This window comes from Pelophylax lessonae (genome assembly GCF_965119305.1).
Source record: "Pelophylax lessonae genome assembly, chromosome: 4".
Lineage (NCBI taxonomy): Eukaryota > Metazoa > Chordata > Amphibia > Anura > Ranidae > Pelophylax > Pelophylax lessonae.
Window position 1 is genome coordinate 128,228,040 of NC_138771.1, and position 26,721 is coordinate 128,254,760.

Consider the following 26,721-nt stretch of genomic DNA (forward strand, 5'->3'; position numbering starts at 1 on the left):
ACTAGACAGCAGGGATGCCAATCTACAGGGCCGGCGGCCGCAAACCTTGCATGTGGAGGGGTTTTTTCTTAGAACCACAATTTATTGCACGGGACTTGTATTATGTAGCATCCATCTGGTTGGACAATTCTACACTAGAGACCACTGTGTGTTTTTTCAGGTCTTTAGTGATAGATCCATTTTACATCAGTGATTTATGATCACGCTCTTTACAGAATAGCGCACTTCTTTTATATTTCTAATCGTCCCTTAAAGCCTATCCCTATAAAGCCTGTTCCTGTCTATTCTACCTTTCACTGAGAGCCCTGCTGTAGCCGCACATCTCGGATCATGATGACTCGGTTTTACATAACACACACCCAGCTATTGATTGACAGGGGGCCGTGTGTTATGTACAGTAGACTGAACAATGATAGAAAGCATAAGGGTCCTTTCACACGGGCGGTCCGTAGGTCCGTTTTTCTTCCCATTTTTTTGCGGATGAAAAACGGACATAATGCATGTCAATGGGATTGCTGATGTCAGCGGATGACCATCCACTGACATCCGATTTGCGTCCTTTCCTATCAGTTCAGTTTTTTTGGAACGGAAAAGAACCCTATTTTTCTTCCATTTAAAAAAACAGGATGGACGCAAAAACGGATATCAGCGGTGTCAATCACATTGACATACATTATCTCCGTTTATCATCCGCAAACGGATGGGATTATGAACGGACATACGGACCGGATGACACAAGTGTCATCCGTGTCCGTAGTAAAAGAAAAAAAAAAAAATGCCGGAGCTGATCAAAAAACGGTCCGCCCCCTGTGAAAGGACCCTTAGAAGTCAAGGGAACTGTAGTTCGCTGTGGGAGAAGCAGAAGATAGCACAGTGAAAGGAAATTAAGTGCTAGCTCTGCAGAACTCCTCCCACCATCACTTGCATTATCAAGCAGAGGAGGAATGATGGGGGGATTAGAGACCCCAATTGCATCTATAGGAAAATCATAATCTCATTTGCTATATTTATTACCATGTGTAACTTTGAGGTGTTTATAGAATGGCTTACTAACATGAGCATGCTGCATTTAGCTGTACTTTAATGCCTTTGTAATTTTCTTTTTCTTTAGGTATGTATTTTTCCATAAATGTTTGAGTTTTTCCATGTATTCCAAAAAACAGACAGCAATCAGAGTGCATAAATAGAAGTTTGAGTACTATAACAGTTGTGGGGGGGTTTAGCACCCCTTTAACGGATGAGTAAATTGTCCATAGGGTTCCACAGAGGCTCCATAGGATATGTAACTGTATATTTTATTATGCATTCAGTACAAGACTAATGTTATAACGTTTTATTTCAGGTGTGGATGAACTAACAATCATCAGCATTCTAACAAACCGCACCAATGATCAGAGGCAGGACATCGCGTTTGCTTATCAGAGGAGGACCAAGAAGGTACATCCTCCTAGGGAAATGTTCTTCCTAATCCTCTCTCAGGATATATGAGGCTAGGTTCACATTACGGGCTGTGAACATGCGCATAATCGCGTGTTTTCCTGACCCACCGGCAACAAACATGCCTATACCTCCCTGCTTTGTGCAATGGTTTTGCACAGAGCAGCCCTGATTCTCTCTTCTACGGTCCCCAGTCGGTGCTCCAGGCCCCTCCTCTTTATTGCGTACCCCCAGGGACAACCGCTTTTGTCATATTGCATATTTCTCACTCCCAAGTCCCACTGCTGTGTCTATGGACACAGACCCCATGTCACTAGATTTGATTGACAGCAACGAGAGCCAATTGTTCCCACTGCTATCAATCTGTCCAATGAGGAGAGACAGCGGTGGGAGCCTCTGCACTCGTGCACATTGCTGGATTGGGCTCAGGTAAGAAAAAGGGGGTTCTGCAGCACGGATGGTTTTTCACCTTAATGCATAGAATGCATTAGGGTGAAAATCCTTGCTTTAGAACCACTTTAAACAGATGCATGTGAGTGCTGTTAATTCTAAATGACCCCTCCAGGCATGGAACAATACCAAACCGTATGGTGCAGCAGCAGAAGGGTCAGGGACTTCTCTCCCTGGGTTTATGTGAGAAGGATAGCACATTGAAATGAATGGGCTGCTTAAACACAGGTGTCACAGATCTGAACAGAGCCTAAATCTAGCACTAGAAACATTTATTTTGATGGCATTTTGAGACAAACTTGCTAATGTGAAGTTCTTGAAATTGATAGGTGAATAATATGGTTTTAGGCTGCGATTACCATTGTGCTTGGGGTGGTAAAAACAGGCAGTTGAGCTGCATTTTACTGCTACTTCCCCTTGCTGCAAAAGAAGTTGGACATAGTTGCATACTTGCCCCACCGTGGCAAGAATTATGCCCCTGTATCACGTTCCTCAGGCAGTACCGCCTGCAGAAAACAACCCATTTGAATGATTGGGGCCGTGCCACAACTGCCCTGCAGTCACGTGCAATGCAAACAGTTGCAATGCAGTGGTGCAGGTTTTCAGGGGTTGATGGAGGCAGTGACCATTTGACATATTGCCTCCTCACTTCTTGTTAAACACACTCTGAAAAGCGCTCATTGCAGATCGTTCTTCAGTGGACAGCACTTACATAAATGAGCCCTTAGTGTTTCACTTGTCCCCACCAGGCTAATTATAACACAAGCATGATGATCCATTACTGTAAATGAAACCATCTGTTTTCTCTCTAGGATCTCCCCTCTGCACTCAAAGGTGCTCTCTCCGGACATCTGGAGACCCTGATCCTTGGACTGATGAAGACACGGGCTCAGTATGATGCTTCAGAGCTAAAATCTGCAATGAAGGCAAGTGACCAGGGATTTTTGCTCAGTTAAAAATGAAATGACATCTACGCCAACAATGTGACCAACAGCATGCTGGTGTCACTAACTTCAGGATCATTACGTTTTTTTTCCCCAGAACATCCACTATAATGACCTTACTGAGACCGTAGTATATGTAGGGGTGTGTGAACCTCCAGGGAATTTACTGGTTTTCTGCAGTAATTTGCCATAAAATGTCATCTGATCCTCATCTGAGTCACAACAATAGACAAACACAGTGTGCTTAAGCTGATAACACACAAACAGTTCTTATTTCTCATGTCTTTATTGAACACACCTATTATACCTTCACAGTGCTGGAGGAGAAAGTAAGTGAACCCATAGACTAATTACTTAAAAAAAAAAAAAAAAACAAATTGGAGTCAGTAGTTTGAACACCTGGAGTCCAAATAATGAAATGAGTTTGGAGGTGAGGTTTAGAGCTATATTAATAAAGAAGACACCCTAAGGCCACTTTTGTATGGGCTGTCCGATCAGATCCACCTGTCAGTTTTTCAGGCAGGCCTGATGGGACCCTGCATTATCCTTTATGGAGTGGCAGATGTCAGCGGACATGTGATCTCTGACAACCGTCTCCATCCGATCCGATCTGATGGTGGTGGTCCTATTTTCCATCCTTCCGGGGATCGGATTAGAAGGAAATTGACAGGCGGTTTGTTTCCATCCGTTTGCCTCATAGAGGAGAGTGGGACTGTGTCATCTTACTTAGTGGGGATCAGTGGAGAGGTCCCCCGTTGAGCAAGCAGATTCTGCTTAGCAGAGGCGCCCGTGTGAAAGGACATTACACATTTTAAGATTGCTGTTCATAAGAAACATCAGCTGATGTGAACCATCCTCCACAAAAAAAGAGCTCTCTGAAGACATCCGATTAAGAGTAGTTATTTCCAAGGGATTCACATACTTTTCTTTATACTGTAGTATATAAAAGGGAACTGCTACACCAGTTTCTGAGATAAGTTTGTCTTTGTAGTGATGGCGTTCTTCTGTAGTACCAAATCACAATGAAGTCAAAATATTACTTTATCAAGCTCGGGGAGCTTTATAAAGTAATCTTTTTGCTTCATTGTGATTTGGTTTAGGAGTCGTCTTAAGCACAGCAACAGAGTCTTTTTAATTATTTTACACTTTATTTTGAGAGTTCACATGAAGTGAGTAGAACTATCATTATTCTGCAATAATATTTCATCTGAGGGGCTGCTTGTCTTATGGGCCATTCACACGGTTGCAATGCATTAGTGCATGCTTGTGAATGCATCTTACAGTGTGTTTTACATCAATATGTATTGCGTTAAGACAGCCCATTCATTTGAACAGACTAACGCACATGAAAAGGTGCATATGTCGTTACTGGCAGCTCACTACACGTTAGGTGCCCCGATGCATGTAACATGTTGTTGAACGTGCATTACTACACCTTTAGGCCCCTTTCACACTTGTGCAACCTGAAAGTCACACGACTTGAAGCAATGCCTGTGTAGATCTATGGACTCCCAAGTCGGACAAAGTAGTGCAGGGACTACTTTGAAGTCGCTGCAACTTGAAGTTGCAATGAAATGAACAATACTCATTGGAAATCATGGGGTGCGACTTTGCAGTCCCAAGTCGCACAAGTGTGAATGGGGCCTAAGAACGCTTTGAGTTACACAAGAAACATGGTGTTAAAAAGTAACTTTGTTATTGTTTAGTGTTTAAATATATTTCTAATAAAATGCTGACTTTAAATTTTTAGGGCTTGGGTACAGATGAAGACACACTTATTGAAATCATTTGCTCACGAGATAACAACGAACTACACGCAATCCAGGCTGCATACAGAGAGTGTGAGTGTTGGCAAACTTCACTAACATAATTAAGACAGACATATGTTATGCGATTAATACAAATTGGAGGATAAAAAGGTGAAAGCCATGCCAATACAAGCTACTCATTCCATCTGTCATTAATCCATTAGTTATTAAAATAAAAGTAAACATTTCAACTGTTCTAAATGATTTTATTAATCCTGTCCCTGTGACTTTTACCCCTTCTTCCTTTAATACGGGCCCAACACATCAGCTCGAACGATTGAGGTGGGTTAGTGGGACACCTAGTGGTGTGTAGATGTAAATACATGCCTAGTGTAGAATATTGCAATATACTGTAGGTCCTCAAAGTGTTTATAATGACCAGAATATATTTTTTTTTTTTCTCTTTCAGTATACAAGACAGAATTGGAGAAAGACATTGTTTCTGACACATCAGGGGACTTCAGGAAACTGATGGTGGCACTTGCTAAGGTGAGTGACCTACAGAAACATTCTTTTTCATCAACCTAGAAATGGCATTGGAGTAAAAGGTGTGTGTGTGTGTGTCTATATATATATATATATAAACCGGCTCTGTGACATCCTCAGAGAGTGGGCTTCAGCCTGATGTGTGCTGAAAACAGGTCACAGGAGTGTAAAACGAACTATACTTATGTAATCCATAGGAGAAGTACAGCCACAAACAAGCTTTGGCTGTACTTTTCCTTTAATAGTCTATTTTTATCAATTAACAGAAGAGAAATCTAAATCAAATCAATATTTGGTGTGATCATCCATGGTCTAAAGCAGCATCAATTCTTCTAGGTAAACTTGCACATTGAAGGTTTTGAAGGAACTCGGCAGGTAGGTTGTTCCAAACATCTTGGAGAACTAACCACAGATCTTCTGTGGATGTAGGCTGCCTCAAATCCTTCGGTCTCTTCGTGTCATCCCAAACAGACTAAATAATGTTGAGATCAGGGCTCTGTGGGAGCCAAACCATCATTTCCAGTGCTCCTTGTTCTTTACAATGAGAATAGTTCCTAATGACACTGGCTGTATGTTTGAGGGTCACACCCCTCCCTGATGGTATGGCATCCGTGAAGCATAGTGGAGGTTCCTTGCAAGTTTGGAGCTACATTTCTGCAAATGGAGTTGAAGATGTGGAGATTTGGTCAGGATCAATGGTGTCCTCAATGCTGAGACATACAGATCATACTTATCCATCATGCAGTACCATCAGGGAGGCATGTGATTTGCCCCAAATTTATTTTGCAGCAGAACAATGACCCCAAACATACAGCCAATGTCATTAGGGAACCATCTTCAGTGTAAAGAAGAACAAGCAAAGGAGTCTGGAAATGAAAGTTTGGCCCCCACAGAGCCATGATCTCAATATTGTCAAGTCTGTGGTTAGTTCTCCAAGATGAACAGCCTAGCTGCCAATTTCATTCAGAAACTGTTTGCAAGTGTACCTAGAGGAATTGATGCTGTTTTTAAAGCAAAGGGTGGTCACACGTGCCTAAGACTTTTGCACAGATGTGTGTGTGTAGTGGTAATGACTTTTGTCTACTTTACTGATTTATATTCTTGCTCTGGAAAAACTGAAACCTTTGTGTCAGCATATCAGCCCATAAACTAGCATTTTCAGAGGGTCAGGAGCAGCAGTCCAAAATCCCACACATTATTTGGTTTGCTTTAATCCTTGCTCCGGTGTCATTTACACTTTTGTATGTGAACAGCAAGTGGATGTTCTAACTTGATGAAAAAGGAGCAGTCCTTGAACAACCACATAGGGTATCAGAAAGAAGAAGAAGTCTCTAAAACTTTTTTAATAAATTCTGTTGCTTGTTCATGCTTCTTTTTTCCTCACAAGAGTGCCCCATACACAGGCAGACTATTAGGCTCTATTCACACTAATGTATTTTTTCATGCTTTTTGCAGAAAATCAAGACATTATTTTTAACATGGGTTCCTATGGAACACGTTCACATCAATGCATTTTTGTGCCTCTGCGTTTTAGGAAAGGGTCAGGGACTTTTTTTTAAACACAAAATGGTGCTTTTTTTGGTTAGATAGACTTCAATGGAGAAGCTGCAGAAAAGCACGTAGAGTGTTTTTACCGTGATTGCGAAAATCGCAACAGAATCGCGGTAAAAGACCGAAAAAAAAGCACTGCAGAAACACTCAAAAGCAAACTACATAGGTGTGAATAGAGCCTAAAAAGTAATGCTTAGACTGGTCTCCTTGTAGAGAATCATCTGAGCATATAAGTATTCCTTTATGTCGGCTACAGATGGGAATATTTTGTAGGTGATTTCATGATCTGCCCATCCTTCCATGAATAGATTATTATTAATAGATACAACCACTTGCGATAGTCACTCCAAACATTTAGTAATCCAATTGATAATGGGAACTATCACAAATTAGAGTTTGATTGGAGTTGATTATTTCTAATATTAGGATAGTTATCATCAACTAGGAAATTCCTCTAAACAGTCTGCTCTATTTATAACCAATCAGATTGGAGATTGTACAATTAGGTTGTAAATTTTTATACAGATTAAATAATCACTAGTAATGCACTAATAATGGCCAATGTTAATATTTACATAAATAATCATTGCATTCCAATATAATAGGATTCTATAAATGTAGACGTCTTCCTATACAGGGTAAGGATGCACCGATCCGACTTTTTTGGTCCCGATGCCGATCTTTTGCTTTGTGAAATCGCCAATCCCGAGTTCGATCTGGAAGTACTGTTTTGTGAGTTTATAACAAAATAATACTTCCGGATCGGTATCGGCAGATACCTTGTAACAATTGTGCATTTAAGAGGTTAAACTTCCCTCCTCTGGTGGAACGAAAAGATACTTTGTATTCATTGTGTTTACTTAACTGGGAGACTGACAGGCATTTGCAGGAGGCTCTTTTTTTTTTCTTCTTTGACAGCTGTTCTCTGCTCCCTCATAGCTATGTAAAGAGCAAAACCGGATCGGCCCGTGGATCTGTATATTTTTACCGATCCAGCTATTATGGCCATATCGGTGCCGATATCCGATCCTAATATCGGATCGGTGCATCCCTAATACAGGGTGTCCATTGTATTTCCTCACCGCGCCATGTCTTGTATGTCATTTTACAATGGTTGTGATTTCTGAATGTCATTTGAGTCTTCTCTGTATCATTTTTGTATCATTGCTTTGTGAACTGTAACCCCATTAATCACCAGTGATCTGGTATGTTTGTGTGCAGGGTAAAAGGCAAGAGGATGGTTCAGTGGTGGATTATGAGAAGATTGACCAGGATGCCAGGGTAAGTCCATTTATACCATGCAGAAATCATCAATTATACACAGAAACACTTGTCATATTAAAGTTTAATTCTCTAAAGTGTCAGTAATGTTTTATATCCTTTGTAAGCGATAAGGGAGGCAGTTGGCTTCCAGTTGCTTGCAGGAACATGGACAGGCTCATTATACTGTCCATTGCAAAGCACTTCTATCCAGTGTACTAGCTGGTGAAACTTTAGTTAGAAGCTGTAATAATCAGGTTTACTTTATGGATTTTTTCAGTATGGGTTCAGATATTTACAGTGGGTATAGAAAAAAATTGCTGCCCCCCTTTAAAATCACATTTTGTTGCTTTGCAGCCTGAAATGAAGACAGACAGTTTTTGTTTTATCCAGCAGCTGTATTTGCTCAGTGCAACTTATTACATCCGAGTGAAAGATATAACACCAACATGTCAGAAAAAAAAAAAAAATCAAGAACAGAATCATTGGGTTGGAAAAATAATCACTCCCTTATGTCAGTATCTCGTTGGACTACACTTTCATTGCAGCCTTTAGTCTGTTGGGATATGTCTCTACTAACTTTGCACATCTAGACTTTACAATATTTGCCCACTCTTCTTTGCAGAACTGCTCAAGTTCAGGAAAATTTGATGGTGACCATTTGTGGACTGCAGTCTTCAAGTCATTCCACAGATTTTTAATGGGGTTTAAGTCTTGGCTCTGACTAGGTCATGCAAGGACATTCACCTTTTTCTCCTTCAACCAGTGTGCAGTCATTTTTGCTGTGTGCTTTGTGTCATTATCCCTTCTTTCCATTGACAAATTTCTGGCAGAGGGCAGCAGATTTTTCTCAAGAATTTGATGGTATTTTGCCCCATCCATTTTTCCTTCTATCCTGACAAGTGCTCCAGTCCATGCTGCAGAGAACACCCCCATAACAGGATATTACCACCTCCATGCTTTACTGTAGTGTTGGTGTTATCTTGATGGATTTCATTTGGTGTTGAGGCTAAATTATTCAATTTTAGTCTCACCTGAACATGACACATTTTTCCATGTGGCCTCAAAATCTTCAAGGTGCGTTTTGGCAAAGCTCAGTCATGACTGCATGTGGCCTTTCTTGAGGAGTGTTTTTTTTCTTGCAGCCCTCCTATACAAGCCACATTTGTGGAGAATTTGTAATATTGTTGCACACAATGATCACTCTTTGTCATAAATTCCTGCAACTGCTTCAGAGTTGCTGTAGGCCTCTTGGTAGCCTCTTTGACCAGTTTCCTCCTGGCTTTTTCATCTAGTTGGAGCAACGTCCTGATCCAGGGAGGGTCTGTGTTGTACCAAATACCTTCCACTTCCTAATTTTAGACTTTACTGTGCTTCTAGGCATTGATAAAGCCTTTGAAATTTCTTTGCATCCATCTCCTGACTCGTGCCTTTTCATTACTGTATTTGGGAGATCTTTTGACAATGCCTTGCCACCATAGTTGATTGATTGCTTCAGTTGTACTACCAGGGACTGAAACGCTCCAGGAAAGCTCTTTTCATGCTGAGCTAATCAAAATTCACAATCCACAGCTGATCACTGCTAAAAGTTGCATGGATTTGTGTGCCATTGAGAAGGAAGGTGATTAACTGCACCTGATTGAGTTTACAAGTCATTTTTAGGAAAGGGTGATACTTTTTCCAGCTCAGTCATTATAATTTTGATTTTTTTTTTTTTTGACACGTTGGTGTTAAATCTTTCACTTGGATGTTATAAGTTGCAATGTGTAAATACAACTGGATAAAACAAAAACTGTGTCTGTCATGATTTCATCATTTCAGGCTGCAAAGCAACAAAATGTGATTCTTTTTAAGGGGGGGGGGGGTGATTCTTTTCTATACCCACTGTACAATGATATTTTGACCTTCATAGAGAAATAAAATATATAACTTCTGCCCTGATCTACCAGGACACTTATTCTTGTAACTTCCTATGTACCCAACTACTCACCCTTCCATAACATGAGAACTAGAATCAGGGCTTTAATCCTTCTGTGAATTCCTATTGCGGCACAGGAACTATACGAGGCCGGAGTGAAGAGAAAGGGAACCGATGTAAGCAAGTGGATTACAATCATGACAGAAAGAAGCATTCCTCATCTACAGAAAGGTACGGCGTTATTGTAAAACTGTGCTAAAAATGAACAATATTTCCCTGAAATATGCTGTAGGCTGGTGGATCGCTCTTATTATAAAGCATGGGGGACAAATTGCTTACAGCTGAACTCCAGACAAACAGCTTAACAGATAAAAATACATCTGTAAACTGATTTGTATTTCTGGTCAGCCAGTCCTATGATCCAGGCTCCCCTGCCAGACAGAATAGTCAAGTCCTGTCTTTTCTGTAGTTTACATAACAAGTGAACAATGTGGCAAGGTCTAGGAACTGTCCCACCCTGTGATTGGACAATGAAGGAGCACTAATACACGTCTATAGATTACCATTGTTACATGATTGGCACTATGCAATGAACTAGAACCTTCAGCCATTGACTTGGGAAGAGCTTATAAAAGCTAAAATATATTAATTTGACTAAAAGTCACCTTTTGTTTAGGCTAACCCCTTTTGTTTTCTAATCTGTTGGCAGAGCGGCTAATCTAATCTTCCTTTCCCTGAAAAATAGAGCGTGCAACCATAGCTATAAAAATAAGTTACTAGGCTAAAAATGTCACCATGTGAAAATTTAGGAGGGTTTTATGCTCTGCCATGATGCTGAAATAAAGAGTGATTTTATTTTTTTATTGAGTTTTCATGAAGCCTACTGTGCTAGACACTGCTTTTTTTTTTTGGTGCGATGTTAGCCATTGCATGTGATTCGCAGTGCTGTGCAGATCACATGCGATGTCTCTGCAATGCAATGTATGGCTGAATTTGCATCGCATTTGCACCAAAATGGTGCAGGACCCTGTTTTTGGTCCGCACTGGAATTGGATCGCATGGGTGTTCATACCCATGCGATCCGATTCCTGCAACATTTGGCAGTTCGCACTGCGATCTGCGAAACAATCTGGGGGTGTCATTAACTTTTCATTGACACCCGTAGCCATTCACTGATGTAAGTGTGAGCCGCTGGCAGGTGACAAGCGATGTGGGAACCGGCACTGGAATCACGCTGGTTCCCGCATGGCATGTATGTGAACCGGGACTGATAGTGATAGTTTAGCCCAGTGGATGGCCATGGGCTGGTGCCCGGTGTACGAGGCATATGAGCAGATTAACATTTGCTCCAATTGTAGTTTTGAATCAAAGATGGTAGGAACCACAAGGGACTATATAGTACTTTCATGAACAAAGCCCACCGCTAGTAACATCAGCAGACAAAATATCCAACTAAGCTCCCACTAAGACTCCCTCCAGTGGTGGTTCTGGCCGGCTCAGTAGATTGCTGTAAAAAAGGCCTGGATTCTTTCCTAGGTGTACATAATATAAATGGGTACTAATATTTATAGGTAAAGTCGATCCAGGGAATATCCGATTGCCTCTCGGGGGATCAGGAAGGAATTTTTTTCCCCTGCTGTAGCAAATTGGATTATACTTTGCTGGGGTTTTTCGCCTTCCTCTGGATCAACTGTGGGTATAGGATTGTGTATATGGGATTGTATGGTTGTGTTTTCTTTTTTGATTTTTATTGGATGAGCTAGATGGACTTGTGTCTTTTTTTAATCTGACTAACTATGTAACTATATGTAACCTTTACATGTGAATAATATATTGATGTTGTTTTCTAAATCCTTAATTTGAGAGCTGACAATTGCACATGGAAGTTGTAAAGTGATATATACTGGTGTCTTGCTTGACTGCCTTAAGGCCCGAACACACGATAAGAAAATCGGAAGTAAAATTTAGTCCAATGAATGGTCTGCCGATTTTTCTTTTTGACAGCCGATTACGAATTTTCGTATGACAAAAACTGGATGTGCAGGCTATAAATTTTTTATCGTACGTGAACAACGTCTGATTTTCATTTAATTAAATACAGTTTTCGTCCGAAAAAAATTGTAAGAGCAAGACTACACATGCTCGGAAATAAAAGAATACATACAAAACAATTCAACACATTATATATTACTTCTGAAGATGAATTTTGTCATACGAGAATTTTCATATGAAAGTAACCCCTTCACTTTCCATATGAGATTAGCATGCAACAAAAAATGGAGGAAAATTCATCTGATAATCTGATCGTGTGCACGAGGCTTTAGTTCACTACTTGGTCAGGATGTGTACTTGAAAAAAGCAGAAAAGAGTGCTTGCTTCTTATAACACAAATCCCTCCTCCCCAGAGGTCTGTAAGATGTTGCTTGAGTCTCCTTGTCTGCTGTTCACTCAGGAGAGCAGAAAATTATTGATTTATCAACTTGTCTGCAACATTGGCTATTTAAAGCTGAACTCTGGGCAAATACATATAAAAAAGACGCAAATTTATCACTTAACCTGGTTTTATCCACTTCATGACAACAGAGTTTTTTTTTTTTTTTATTCAGCACTGCGCTACTTCATCATGCAACACTGTATGCAAATTTAATTTTATCTTTTTTTTTTTCCACACAAATAGTTTTTTTGGTGGCATTTGATCACTACTGGGGGTTTTTTTTTTTATTATAGCAACAAAAAAAGACTGAAAATATATTCTGCTGCATTTCTTTGGTAAAAAAAAAAAATCTCATTAGGTGTATATTAATTGGTTTGTGTGAAAGTTCTAGCATCTATAAACAATGGTATATATACTGGAATGTATGCAACTATAGAAGCATGGTACTGTGTGACTGTGATAGGGTGATGGGCAATCTGGCCCTAACAGATACTATTTGGGATGGTCACTACCTGACATTGACATTGCTAGTGACCCTAACACAGTGATCAGTCATAATACTGTACACTGACACTGTACTATTGACACTGGCTGGGAAGGGGTTAACTGAGTGCCTAACAAGTGCAATGTGTGCTGCTTTTACGTTCTCTATATGACAGTTTATTCCCCCTGATGTGTTTCACAGCTTTTTTTAGTTGCCATCGTATAATAATGTTGGTTGTTTCAATTCCAGTGTTTGACAGGTACAAGAGCTACAGTCCATATGACATGCAGGAGAGCATAAAGAAAGAAGTGAAAGGTGACCTGGAGAATGCATTCCTTAATCTTGGTAAGATTTTTGTCTCAGATTTAAACTGTGATCATTAGGAGGATCAGTATATTCAATAAACATTTTTCTACACAGATACACATAGTTACATATCCTTACCAATTTCTCAATTACTTCAATTGTGAATCATACAATTTAATAAATGTTAAGTCTAACGCAATGATCTCCAAACTGCGGTCAAGGAGCCCGGATGTGGCCCTTTGCTTTCCCTAATCCTTCGGGTGCTATTTTATTCACTGGCACAAATTAAGCTGTTCCCAGAGACACCAGCAATGGGGCACAGTTCCTCCCAATGACAGCAACATAGGGGCCCAATAGAGCCACCAATGATGGGGAACAATTTCGCACAATGGTACCAATGATAGGGTATTATTACTCCCAATGACACAAACAATGGGGCCCAATGATACCAATGACGGAGCACAATTCTTCCCACTAATGATGGGGGATTGTTTACTTCTACTGATGCTGGCACATTTTGTACTCCCGATGGCCACAATCCGGCCCCTCTAAAGTCTGAAGGACAGTAAACTGACCCTTTGTTAAGAAAGTTTGGAGACCTCTAGTTTAAAGGATAAGTGCAAATTTTACTCTTAAAAATAAATATAATTCTGTCTAGCCCCCTTTATCATTAGAATTAACAATACTCCCCTTCTGATGAAGCCACATCCACATATGCTGTAATGAATCTCTCTGGGCAGCCTATGGGAAGAGAGGAGTCCATTACATCCTTTGGGGTGCCAGATATGAAGATGACATGTTGGCGCTCACATTTCCATAAAAACGAACACCCCGACTTGTCGGGAAGCAGACATTAGTTCCTGTGCTGAAAGTTTACTATTTTTAATCATATTTATTTTTTATGAGTAAACTTGCTTGTATCTTGCAGATATTTAGATTGTTAATGCTTGTCTGCAGACTGTTCAGTTACCCCGTACCTCACATAGCATCAGACCATTTACCACTGCTCATTAGTACCACTTATCCATCCCACAAAGAGTAAATTAAAAATAAACAAAGAAAATGTCACTAATGTCCCCAGATGTAAATACATTATCAGTCACCTTATCCAGCAATGCAAGTCCATCATCAGTGAAGGCATCCAGCATTGTAAATCCTTGTCATTTTCTTATGCCAGTTCATGTTGTTATGCTGCAATCCTGTCACTAAATGACGGATCCCCAGTGACATCATTGACCAAATATGGTCAGTGATGTCCCCGGATCCCTGACTGTTTAGGCCCGTACACACTTACCGACTGTCGGCCATAAATATTCGGCCAACGTCCGATAGTCGGCTTGTTAGTATGATGCTTCCGACAACCGACTGCGACTTTTCGGCCGAACAAAATCTGGTGTGCAGGCTATAAAATTTTTGTAGGCCAACAAAGAACGACCGGTTTTCCGTCAGTCAGTACAGATTTCGGCCGACAAAAAGCAGATGATCAAGACTGGGCATGCTCAGAGAAGAAAAAACACACGGAAAGTTAACCATCACATGACATCACTTCTGCAGTCGGTTGTTCTTGGCCGACAAAATTCGTGTGCAGTCTTTTGCACTTTTCAACCAACACGACAGCACCGGACAAAAGACGGCCGAACGGTCGGCCGACAATTGGTGCGTGTGTACGGGGCTTTAGTTTTTTAAATTGCAGCATCTGATGATTCAGGCTGGCAAAGTGACCAATTGGAGCCACTTAATTCAGTGGGTCTTCAAACAGCAAGCAAGCTGGGTTTAACCTGAATCTTATCCCTAATGGTAATTGGATTGAAATACATGGGATCACATAGTTTCCTGCAGATTGTCTATTGAATATTTGGATCCCTTTAGGAACTAATGTGGCCAGCTTGAGATGTGAGTGTCGTAACCTCGCCTTATTGTTTTCTTCCTACAGTGCAGTGTATTCAGAACAAGCCCCTGTATTTTGCAGACAGGCTGTACGACTCAATGAAGGTAAGATCAACATTTACAATTAATTTGAAACTTTTCAGAGTATTTTAGTCTCTTCAGAAAAATGACAGTTCAACCCTATCCTCCAAACTTGAAATAATTGAAGGTAAATGGTTCCGGAGTCTCTTTACACCATTTTCCATTTCAATCTATGAGAAAACTCGAACTTGTACTTGAGTACTTGACTGTGTAGCAAGTGCAGAAGTAACATTTAATTGGAAAAATAAATTGGCAAGTCTAGGGTTTCAGGGTCCCATAGAAAACCTATGTACTGAGAAATGTGTAGGCTGCCATTGCTTTGTTTCTTCCAGACATGCTAGACGCCTGACTCTCCTACTGATTCAAAGGCTTCAGTACTTGATCTGGAACACGTATTCAAATCCAGAGCTCTGTCTTTACTGCCATTTCAGGGGCTGGGAAAGTGACTTGTAAAGAATTAAAGTCCCTTCGATCGTCCCTGACTGCACTGGTGTTTGTCAAGCCATTTTTCCTATAAAATATGAGAACCGTGCTTATTATACTGTAGTTTGCTCGGCAGCATACTAATAATGTTCATGGTAATCTAACACACATGAACTGTGCGTGCATTCATTAAATCCTAATGTTTTTACCAGACTGCTCTGGGCCCTGGAGCAATTAAATTTCTTTGTATGGCTGTACTTGCACTCTTATCTAAGTATAGGAGAAAAAAGGAATTTGAACCCACTGTAACATTCTTTTCTTGCATTCCATCGATGGACACAGGAATTCTTTCACCTTAGGGTTATACTGCCACCTATATGGGGTTCTTAAGACTTACAGGACCAAAGGGAGGATAGATGGTTTTTCTGGTTAAAAAAAAAAAAAACAGTAACCAGGTTGGAGGAGTACAACCCCTGTCTGAACTGACACAGGGCCTGGAACAATGACCAACAAACCCAGCAACAACTGGGTTTTAAAGAGGGATTGCAAATGCTGATCAGTATGAATGTAGGAACGCCCCTAGCAGTTTTCCTGTTAAGGTGGGCCCAAAGTGCCAACAGTGGGTATAGTCTAGTGTATATCAAAATCCTTTCCAAAGAGGAAAAAAGAGGAAAAAGTTCAGTAAGCATTTCCGGGGTATCAAGTGCACATCAAGGTCCTTAACAGAGTTTGGAAACACTTTGAAGAGTGAGTGTAATAGGAAGGTCTTGCAGCTACAGGAACTCTGAAACACCTGAGTTTGGAATTGCCAGACAGATTCTCTAGATTTAGCTGAAACAGTCTCTTAATTCAGAAAACCGTGACTCCTCATGGATAATCTTGTCAGGTAGGAGGTTGAAGTGACTCCAAATCAAAAATGGTCCTTCTGATAAATGGTTCAGAAGCCCACTAAAGCCGAGGGAATATCAGCCATAGTCTTGTGTGGGTGTAGTAGAAATCCTTGCCAATAAAGCAGGGATTTCAGCCCCACCCGATAGAGAGAGAGCTCCTCAGAAGGCACAGAACGGTTAGCGGGGTGTAATCTGGGTTCACCTGCTACAGCGAGACTGTCCCCTTTGTGTCTAAGAACAGATGTTGCAACCATGTTGAGGTAAGGCAGCTTAAGCTTAGAGTATAAGGTAAGGCATAGGGACTTCTAGAAAATGGCGGCTGGTGACTGCAGCACTGGGAATATGTTACCTGTTCAACTATAAAATCAGGTGGAACATTAAGCATGTTCCCAAAGGTGAACTTATCCTTCATATGGTTGACCTGGTGAGAAGAGAGAATTTTAAAGGCTACGTTTTTAGGGTGCAACATGTTACAAATGCTGCAGCGGCTGTGGTAGTTAAAGAGGAGCTCCAGGCACTTATCAAAAAAAATAGTCAACAACTGCAAAAAGTGTAGCTGCTGACTTTTAAAAAGCAGACATTCGCCTCTCCCACGGTCCAGCAGTGCACTCAGCCAAGCCGCCTTCATCCTCCATCCTCCCTCGGCGGAACCGGCATCTCAACTATGGGCACCCGGCTGTGACAGCTTGCGGCTTCACAGCTGGGTGCCCACTGCGCTTGCGCGAGCCGCGCTGCACATTGTGAATGGTGGATGCAGTCTTCAGGAACCTGTCAGTGTCCCAGAAGACTGCAGGGTGAGGGAGAAACGAAAACTTCCGTTGCCAAACACTGCGGCACTCAGAATATAAGTGGGAAGCAGGTACTCGATTTTGACAGGTACCTACTTCCCACTTCCGTTCTAATCACCATGGTGCTCGGCAGCGGTTCTCCTTCTCCCCTGCTCTTCAAACGTGCCAATTGTGCAGGAGATGCGAGGGATGAGTCCTTAAAGCGGAATTTCCCCTTTTGTGGTTCTGCTTTAATTAATTCTTCCTGTCAGTGATCTGCTTGCTGGTGTTCCGTGAAAAAACCCTACCCGTGAAAATACCCTCGTCACTTCCGGTGCACCTACGTCATGGAACAGCTTACCACTGCGCATGCTCACAGCTCCGGAGGGTAGGGAATTCTCACGGGGTAGGGTCTTTTAACGTTACACTGCATCAGCTGTTGCCGCGGGTACATTAAATCATCTCCGCTCCTTCCCCTGTGACTTCCCTGATCTCGGCTCCTAAATGTAAAAGTGGCGTCGGGTCTATGAAAATATAAATCACGGAGCCGAGATCTCCGTGATTTATATTTTCATACACCCGCATGCCTTTCCATTTAGTTGCCGAGATCAGGGAAGTCCCAGGGGTAGGAGCGAAGATGATTTCATGTTGCAGCGGAGAGGTTTTAATGTACCCGCGGCAACAGCTGATGCGGTGTAACGTTAAAAAACCCTACCCCTTGAGAATTCCCTACCCTCCGGAGCTTTGAGCATGCGCAGTGGTAAGCTGCTCAGCTGTTCCATGACGTATGTGGGCAGGAAGTGACGAGGGTAGGGAATTTTCACGAGGTAGGGCTTTTTAACGTTACACCGGTACAGGATGTACGGGCACACACAGATACACTGACAGATCTACAGGAGACTTTTTGTGTTTCAAAATTTATCATACCCGAGATGTTATAAAGAAGAACGCACAGTAAAAAAAATCATATGTAAATAGTTGGTTTGGGCTGCTCATTCTTAAGAATTACATGCAAAATAATTGTACCGCTTTCAGCACCTAAAATCCGAAAGAATCATAACGCCAGGGAGGTTAACAGGTAGGGTTGTCGTCTCATCCCTTTGAATTACACAGGTTCTGAGGCTGATATAATGCACATAAGGCACTAAGTGAGTTTAATTACCACTCTACTCAGCCACAGAACCTGTGTAATTAATGTGTGTCCTGGTTTAAAGGGATGAAGTGGCAACCCTATTACCAGGGAATGCTGCAGTTTTCAATATGGAAAACTGCCACAGATTCCTGCCAAGTGTGACTTTGTTATGAACTGTATACATTTCTGCATCCCCCATTGGATGAGAAAGAAAGATAAGCTTAGTTTTTGATGTAGACAGTTTTTTTTCATGTAGACTGCTTTAGAACTAAAAGGCAAGTTTGTCTTTTGTGAATTGTCAGTTGGTATTCAGTTGGGAATTAACCTGTAACTTTTTGATTACCAGGGAAAAGGCACCAGAGATAAAGTCTTGATCCGGAATATGGTGTCCCGCAGTGAGGTAGACCTGCTTAAAATCAAGGCAGAATTCAAGAAGAGATATAGCAAATCTTTGTCCTACTTCATTTCAGTAAGTGTGATACTTTTTTTTTTTTTTTTTTTTGTGACCTCACATAAGAATTATTCCAGCTGCCATACACATAATTGGATATTTTCAAGTGCAAACTGTGGGAAAAAGGTTAGCTGACCAGGTCACAGGCTATTCACAGACTGCAGGACTATTGTGGGTTTAGAGTTAGGCAGCAGGGCATATCCATTTAAGTACATACAAACCAGTTTCTGGTCTTTAAAGCCTAAGTGCAACCAAAAAAATCAAAAATTAGCACAACGTCACAGCTTGAGCTGTGCAATATAGTAAAGGACGCACTTCTGCGGATTGCAAAGCTCCAGCTCTGACATGGCTGGTGAGAGGTACTGTGCTGCTCACACACTGGTACCAGTCCTTAATGCAGCCTGCCATCTTGCGCTGAAGCGTTTCATGTTGCAGGTACAATTATAAGCTAAGGACAGCAACACAATTAGCAATGTATTTGCCTCCACTCCGTTTTATCTATGGGATCCAACATAAGGCTTCAGTTGTAGGCATCATTTTGTGAACATTCTGGATCCTGTTGTGAACATTACATACATTCATAAGCAGTGTGCATATGGGAATGCAGCCTATGCTAACTAGAACAGGTTGAAAAATAAATGTTAATATATTAAGTAAATCCTACGTAAACTGCTGGTGGTGTCAGCATTCATAGGTACTTTGTGTGTAGAATTTTTTTTTACTTGATCATTGCTTTGTCTTTGCAGCAAGACACAAAAGGAGACTATCAACGTGCCCTGTTAAACCTATGCGCTGGAGATGACTGAGCTACATGTTATTCCTGCTCCCCCGATTTAAGATGCCTTACTGCTTTTCCTGACCATAGTCTGCACAGAGCTCCCACCGACCTTCTATCCCAGTGTCGCCTGGCTGCTCCTCTCCAATGTACTGACCAATACAATGCTACCGTCTAAATATATGTATATTTTTTTTCTGTAACTGGTCTTGTGTGTTTTTTTTGGGGGGTGTTTTGTGCGATTATGCACCTTGATATGGTTTTTAATGACTATTCAAAATTACAATTATCTTGCTGTATCCATTCTATAATGTGCCATGTGATGGACAGACAACACTGAGCACATCCCTAGAATCCTTGGGTGCAACCAAGAATGAACCATAGGATCATCCATCTATTTGCATGTGGACTAAGGGCTCTTTCACATGGTCTGCCTCTGTAGGCGGATCCGTGCTGCTCAGCAGGGGATTGTAAACACAGATCCCCGCTGAGCGGGAAGGTGACAGCTCCCTCTCCGCTCTGTGTGCAGAGAGGGAGGTGTCAGAGCCCCATGCATCTCTATGGGGGAATCAGATGAGAGCAGACCGCCTGTCCGATCCCATCCCCTGGACGGATGGAAAATAGGGTTTCCATCCGTTCAGATTTCAGGGACAGGATCGGATGCGGATGGCAGCGGGTGTCAGCGGACATGTCTCTGCTGACATTCGCTGCCCCAAAGGGATGCATGGGGGATCCGATCAGATCCGCCTAAAAAACTGACAGGCGGATCTGATCGGAGCGCTCGTGTGAAAGGACCCTATGAAGCATGGGCTTACATGGAAATGTATTAAACCTAATTAAATGCAGAAAATGGTTTCATTGGTTGCATTTGGCCAGGGCAGGAGAAGGAAAACACCTTGCTGGATAAAGTTAGCAACCCTTTCTTGCTTTCCCTCAATTTATGAACATAAACACCTTTCTTACTTTTGAAAACCCAATTCCCATAGGTTCACTGACCTATTTAAATGCAATTGCAAACAAATTAGTGCATTGGGTGATTTGCGTTGCAAGATTGTTACAGGTACTCCAGCACCTGGTAGCTCTCAAAGTGGGATTTTGGGTGTTAAAAATATGGCGGGGGGGGTAGTTCCACCCTGGTCACATCCTGGAGACATCTCAGTTTTGACCATCCCAAACCCCGTTATCTAATGAATAGCACTGTAAACTTGCACAGACTTCCTAAAGTGTGAATTTAACCACTTTACCACTGAGCCTATTTTTGACACTTTTTGTTTACAAGTTAAAATCAGTATTTTTTGCTAGAAAACTACTTAAAACCCCCATACATTATAATATATATTTTTAGCAAAGACTCTGGAGAATAAAATGGGGGTCATTGCAATATTTTTTGTCATGTGGTATTTGCGCAGCGTTCTTTCAAACGCCATTTTTTTGGAAAAATTACAAAAAATCACATTTCACTGCATTTAAAAAAAACGAAACAGTAAAGTTAACCCAATTTTTTTCTATATTGTGAAAGATGATGTCACGCCGAGTAAATAGATACCCAACATGTTACGGTTTAAAATTGCACACACCCGCGGAATGGCGTCAATCTACAGTCAATAAAAATCTCCATAGGCGACGCTTTAAAATTTAACGGTTACCAGTTTACAGTTAGAATATAGCTCTTTTTTTTAAATTATTGCTCACACTCTGGCGATCGCGGCGATACCTCACATGTGTGGTTTGAACAGCGATTTAATTTGCGGTGCGACTTCCATATACGTTTTCTTTCAAGCGCGAGCTAACGGCGACGGGGGCGGCTAATTTTTTTTTTTTTTTTTTCCTATTTATTTTATTTTTTTTAAATTTTAACAGGTTTTTAAAAAAAAATAAAAATCTGATCACTTTTATTGCTGTCACAAACAATGTGAACATCCCTTGTGACAGCAGCATGCAGTGACAGGTACTCTTTATGGAGGGATCGAGGGTCTAAAAGACCCTAGACCCCTCCACTACACTTCCATGTATTCAAAACCCCGAAAACTGCATTTTTGAATACACTCACTTTTTGAATCTGCCGCCTTTAGCAGCAAAGTAACCCGGATGTGACGTCATGGATGCCGCCTCCGGGTTACGTCATCGGAGACCTGATCGAAGCCGCTTCTGGCTTTGATCGGGACTCCATCCAGCCGGCTGGGTGCTCGAGTCTCCCGGTGGGACGGGAGACCCGGGCAGAGCCGCGCGGGGACATCCCCTCCCGCTCGCCGGGGTAGCAATGGAGCGGCTCCCGTGCCGCATCGGTCGTTACTGCCGGAAAGCCGACCGCCGGCTCTAAAGAAAACGGTACCGGGGTGATGCCTCTAGCTAGAGGCATCACGCCGGTATAACCACGCAAAGTCAGCTGACGTAGGTCTACGTGGCTAGACGTTAAGTAGTTAAAGCCGTTTTTTCAGTCAAAGCACCCTTTAAAATTATGGACAGTCTTGAGGCGCCTCATTCTAAAATGTAAAAACTATTTGGATAGTTTTACATAATGCAGCAACATCATTACGTGTAGGACACCCAACATTAAAGGTGATTTATTCTTCCAAAGCAGATACACTTTTGCAAACCGGTACTGACTAGTATTCCAAAGTTTCTCTTCACCCTCAATTTTTCTCCATCACTCAGCTAATGAGACCCCAAAGCTGATGAGAGAGCAAAGAAGGGTCAAACAAGGTTTCTTCTATTTTCATTTGGTTTTACAGCCAGTAAAGCTGGATACACACTAAACAACTTTTGCTGTTTGGATTCCTTTAGGTTTACCTTCAGCTATGTAGTGCAAGGGCCTGCCTGATTGCATACAAATTTAAAGTGTTTAGGTTTGACCTCATATTATATAGAGATGCACCGAAATGAAAATTCTGGGCCGAAACCGAAAATTCAGGATGCCCTTGGCCAAAAACCGAAACCGAAAATGACTTTTTTTAACCTCAATAATCTACATAATAAAAGTGTCAAACACGCCTATAATAAATAACCCATAAATTAATATCAGCAATAAATAAGCAATATATTCAATATCCTATAAAAGCTCTCACTAATGTGGATAAAAAAAAGAATGTGTGGCTTATACAGTACATAAATATGAACTTAGCAAATCACTTAAATAAATAGAATAAATATAAATGAGCAATAACAAGTACAGTAAAACGTATATCCTCGTGCACGAGGATATACGTTTTACTGCACTTGTTATTGCTCATTTATATTTATTCTATATTTGCTAAGTTCATATTTATGTACTGTATAAGCCACACATTCTTTTTTTTTTTTATCCACATTAGTGAGAGCTTTTATAGGATATTGAATATATTGCTTATTTATTGCGGATATTAATTTATGGGTTATTAATTATAGGCGTGTTTGACACTTTTATTATGTAGATTATTGAGGTTATTTATATATTGATAATTTATTTCCCTCTATATATATATATATATATATATATATATATATATATATATATATATATATATTATATATATTTATATCTTGAAGTGGGCTGCAGCCAATCTCTCTATTATCTCTTTATACATATATATTTCTTAATTTCTTTATTTGTTATCCTAAGCACAGATTCTTAGTTTTTTTATCTAAGGGGTTAACTTTATTAACTCGCGCACTGCAATTAGAAAGGGGTGAGCACTGCACTAGGCTGTGAATCTGTTCTACTACTGACGCACATAACATTACCTTCCTCCAAAGCAAACACCACGTGAAGGCACTGAAGGGAGGAGGTGGGTGGAGCGATGAATCGGCACGGAGGAGAATGAGATCCTCCTACACTGTCACTGTGCATTCTGGGTCCCTCTCCCCTGGGACGACAAGCTGTAAATCACAATGAAGGCACTGCAACAGATCGCGGCAGACAAGGAAGTCAATGACTCACTTCTTTCACAGATCAGCAGCCATACATTTTCAGCTTTTTTAACCCCCTATCGGCCGAAATGAAATAGTAGCATTTTCGGGCCGAAAATATCGGCGGCCGAAATTTCGGGGCATCCCTAATATTATATGGTTTTGGTAAATCTAAACAAAATTGTATAGTGTGTATCCAGCTTAAGTCTGTTTTTCAAAAGCAGCAGCTCTCCAGCAGAATGTATCGGTTACAGAGACAAGACAAACCATTGAACTCTAGCAGGGGTGCTTACAATGATCAGCTTTTATTTATGTAAAACCTTTAACCCAAAAGGAGAAAAAAAAAAACTTTGCTGTAACTGCTTTTAAAGTATTAGGAGTTCAGCTTTAATTTGCCCCCTGTGCTCATTCATCCAAAGTGGGAGTACTTCAATATAGGAGGTGTGTTACTGGCCAGATCATTAGGTGAAAACAGCATAAGAAAAGAAACCGAATGCACCCAACACATGTATTGATACTGGTAAGCTGCAATATAATATTGGTTTCGGGTTTAATACTGCTGATTTTGGAATCCTAACACTTCCTTACATTGGAAGGCAAGGAATTTCTCTTTCGTTCATCGACAGACACAGCGCTCCATAAATCATAACTACTGGGTTATATTGCCCTCCTCCAGGAGTAGAATTAGGCAGTACAAAAGAAAACACCTGGCTACGCCCATGGCCTGTTCTAAGCTTGGTATATAACCCCCTTCTCTGCTCTAGGTAATCAGTTTTAACCTGTCTAGTCAAGAGTAATGGGCCATATACACTATACAATTGTCTTTAGATCTGACCTCATATGGTTTTGGTAACTCTAGGAACAAAATCTAAACACTTTCAATTTGTAAGCAATCAGGCAGACCCCTGCACTACATAGTTGAAGGTAAATCTAAAGGAAATCTAACAAAAGTTGTATAGTGTGTATCCAGGTTTAGGACCTCGCTCCCAGCTGGGATCTCTGGTCCTAGCAATTTTTTCACCTTTCTTGCATCTTTTTTTTCTCTCGGAAGATCTACAATCAATTGCCGGGCTGGGCGACAGGCTGGATAATCTAGATTCAGTGGTCCCCCCAGCTACGCGCTAGGTCAGCGCCGACATAGCCTTAAGGACAAAGGCTGGCCCGCAAGTTAAACGTCTTGCAGGGTCGCATACGACCAGGCGTGGGTCTGAGTCACAGCAGTTCCTTTGGCCCGACAGCTCCCCTGCGGTGGTGAGAATCCCGTCTGTGATGTTACCCACATGTTCCAGACAGAATCCTGACAGAATCCAGAGGATTCTGTCTGGAACGTTACCCGCACCATGGAAGGGTAGGTACAGTTCCCCCCTCCCCTTTTGGCGTTTTTTTGGGGTGGACATGGGTAACCTCCAGGGACGGTCAGACCTGCCTGCAGGTTCCCTCCTCCCATCCTTAAATCCCTCAGTGAGCTGGGCTTTCCCCACTCACTTTCCCCCCTGTTCGAACCTGGAGTCTGATGGGAGTCCCAGGGCAGAGGATGCAGCGGAGACCCCTGTGGTCTCCCCCACTATCCCTACTCTGTAGTGTCCTGGGATAGTGTACATCCTGCTCTGGTAGTCTGAAGGGGTCCCAGTGTAGGAGACCCCTAGGTGCATGCCCTACTGTTTGCAGTGTGGGTATAGTGCAGGGGGGGTCCCAGTGCAGAGTGCGCAGCGGAGTCTCCCCTAACGTGTGTCCTCCCTTCAGGGGGGGTCCCCTTGCAGAGGGTGCAGCATGTCCCCATCTTTTGCCCTGGTGCTTGACTTCTGGGTCTTTCTCTTTCCCCTGGATGCCACACGTGGAGCAAGTGCTATCCCTGGTGCAGTCAGTGCTTCTCTGGTGGGGTGGGCAGTCTAGTGGGGTTCCTCTCTCTCTCTGCTGCAGGTTGTGGGGTGCTCGGTTTGCTGGTGACCTGGTGGTGATACCAGCGCAGTGGGGGGGTGTCCTTCTGCAGTGCTAGACACTTTTTGTGGGGGTCCCCCTCTTTAATGATGAAGTCTCTTTAGCACACTTCCCAACCTGACCCCCTCTCAAAGCTGCAGGTCCCAACCATTCATCGATGCACTGATGGCGGTCCTGGAGTCCTTTGTGTCCCGGGTGGAGGAGGCTTTTGAGCAGTGACTTGCAAAAAGCATCTCCCGCCTCATCAGAGCCTAAATCTGACAGGGCCCACCCTGCAGGGTCTGCGGCCACGCTCCCTGAATTATTGGATAGTGAGGATGATTCCTCCAAACCTGTAGCTGCGCACAAGAAGGCGCCGGTGGACACAATGATTGTATCTGTACGTAAAACTTTAATAATGTAGGATGCAGCTGAAGCTGTGGCGGAAGTGGCTGTCTCCTTTTGCACTCACAAGCCGTCTCGCACGGCAAACGTGTTTCCTTATCCCTCCCATTTTGACAGATTTGACGCAAAGAGTGGGATTGTCCAAAACGTCTCTTTGTTGTTCCTAAACACTTTGCTGTGAGGTACCCCTTTGAGGAATCCCTTCTTAAAAAGTGGATTGTTCCACCAGTAGTGGACCCTCCAGTTTTCAGGATAAATAAGGCAACCATAATTCAGGATGAGGAATTGCCGGCCTTTAAAGATCCGGCTGATAGGAAAGGAGGCTTGTAGCACGCAATATGTTTACTGTTGCTGGTTTGGCGCTTAAGCCTCTCTTCACCATTGCCCTGGTGTCACAAACTCTGACCGAGTAGGCTAAACTTTTAGTCTTTCTCAGCTCACAATAAGTTTTTTTTTTTTCATCCCTTCGGATCCACTGACAAGGGTTTGAAACCTTTCAAGTCCTCTTCGGGAGGTTCCAAGCGGCCCTGGTCTGGTAAGTCGAGAGCGGGATTCTCTAGACTCGCGGACAAGGCTTCTTCAGCATGAAGATGCGCCCTTACCTGTGCCTGGGGTGGTGGGACGACTTCCCTGGTGCAAGACAAGTGGGTCCATGAAGTCATTCGGTCTGGCTACAAGATCGAGTTTCGCTCTTGTTCTCTGGCAAGGTTCTTTCCTTCCAACTTGCACCGCTCCCCGGACTGCTTACAGGGTCTGTTTGGGGCGGTACAAGACCTGCTGCTTCAGGGTCTGCACTCTGCTCAGGGTGTTTGGACACTGGAAGAGTCCAGACTGCCAATAAATGTCTTGGAACTTCAGGCAATCAGGCTGTGCCTGGATCACTGGACGGATCGACTCTGGGGGCTTCCGGTGCGGATTCTGTCAGACAATGCCACAATCACCAGTGCGAAACAAGGGGTGTATTGGCGGCCTCGAAGTAGCCAGTGGGCGGAATGCTTCAATTCGGCCCTTTCTGCCGTACACATTTCAG

At 42.2% G+C, this 26,721-nt stretch overlaps 1 protein-coding gene across 1 annotated transcript in view; it reads left to right on the top strand.

Annotated features, from left to right (window-relative positions):
• The window catches only part of ANXA2 (annexin A2), a 47,051-nt gene extending 27,364 nt beyond the window's left edge, over positions 1–19,687 (top strand). The window contains exons 4-13 of the mRNA XM_082255650.1: positions 1,343–1,437; positions 2,700–2,813; positions 4,582–4,672; positions 5,049–5,128; positions 7,898–7,957; positions 9,992–10,085; positions 13,022–13,117; positions 15,012–15,070; positions 18,605–18,727; positions 19,456–19,687. Of these exons, the coding sequence (XP_082111776.1) occupies positions 1,343–1,437; positions 2,700–2,813; positions 4,582–4,672; positions 5,049–5,128; positions 7,898–7,957; positions 9,992–10,085; positions 13,022–13,117; positions 15,012–15,070; positions 18,605–18,727; positions 19,456–19,515 (872 nt within the window). The 3' untranslated portion in view covers positions 19,516–19,687. The remainder of the gene's footprint in view (positions 1–1,342; positions 1,438–2,699; positions 2,814–4,581; positions 4,673–5,048; positions 5,129–7,897; positions 7,958–9,991; positions 10,086–13,021; positions 13,118–15,011; positions 15,071–18,604; positions 18,728–19,455) is intronic.
• Positions 19,688–26,721: the final 7,034 nt, after the last annotated feature.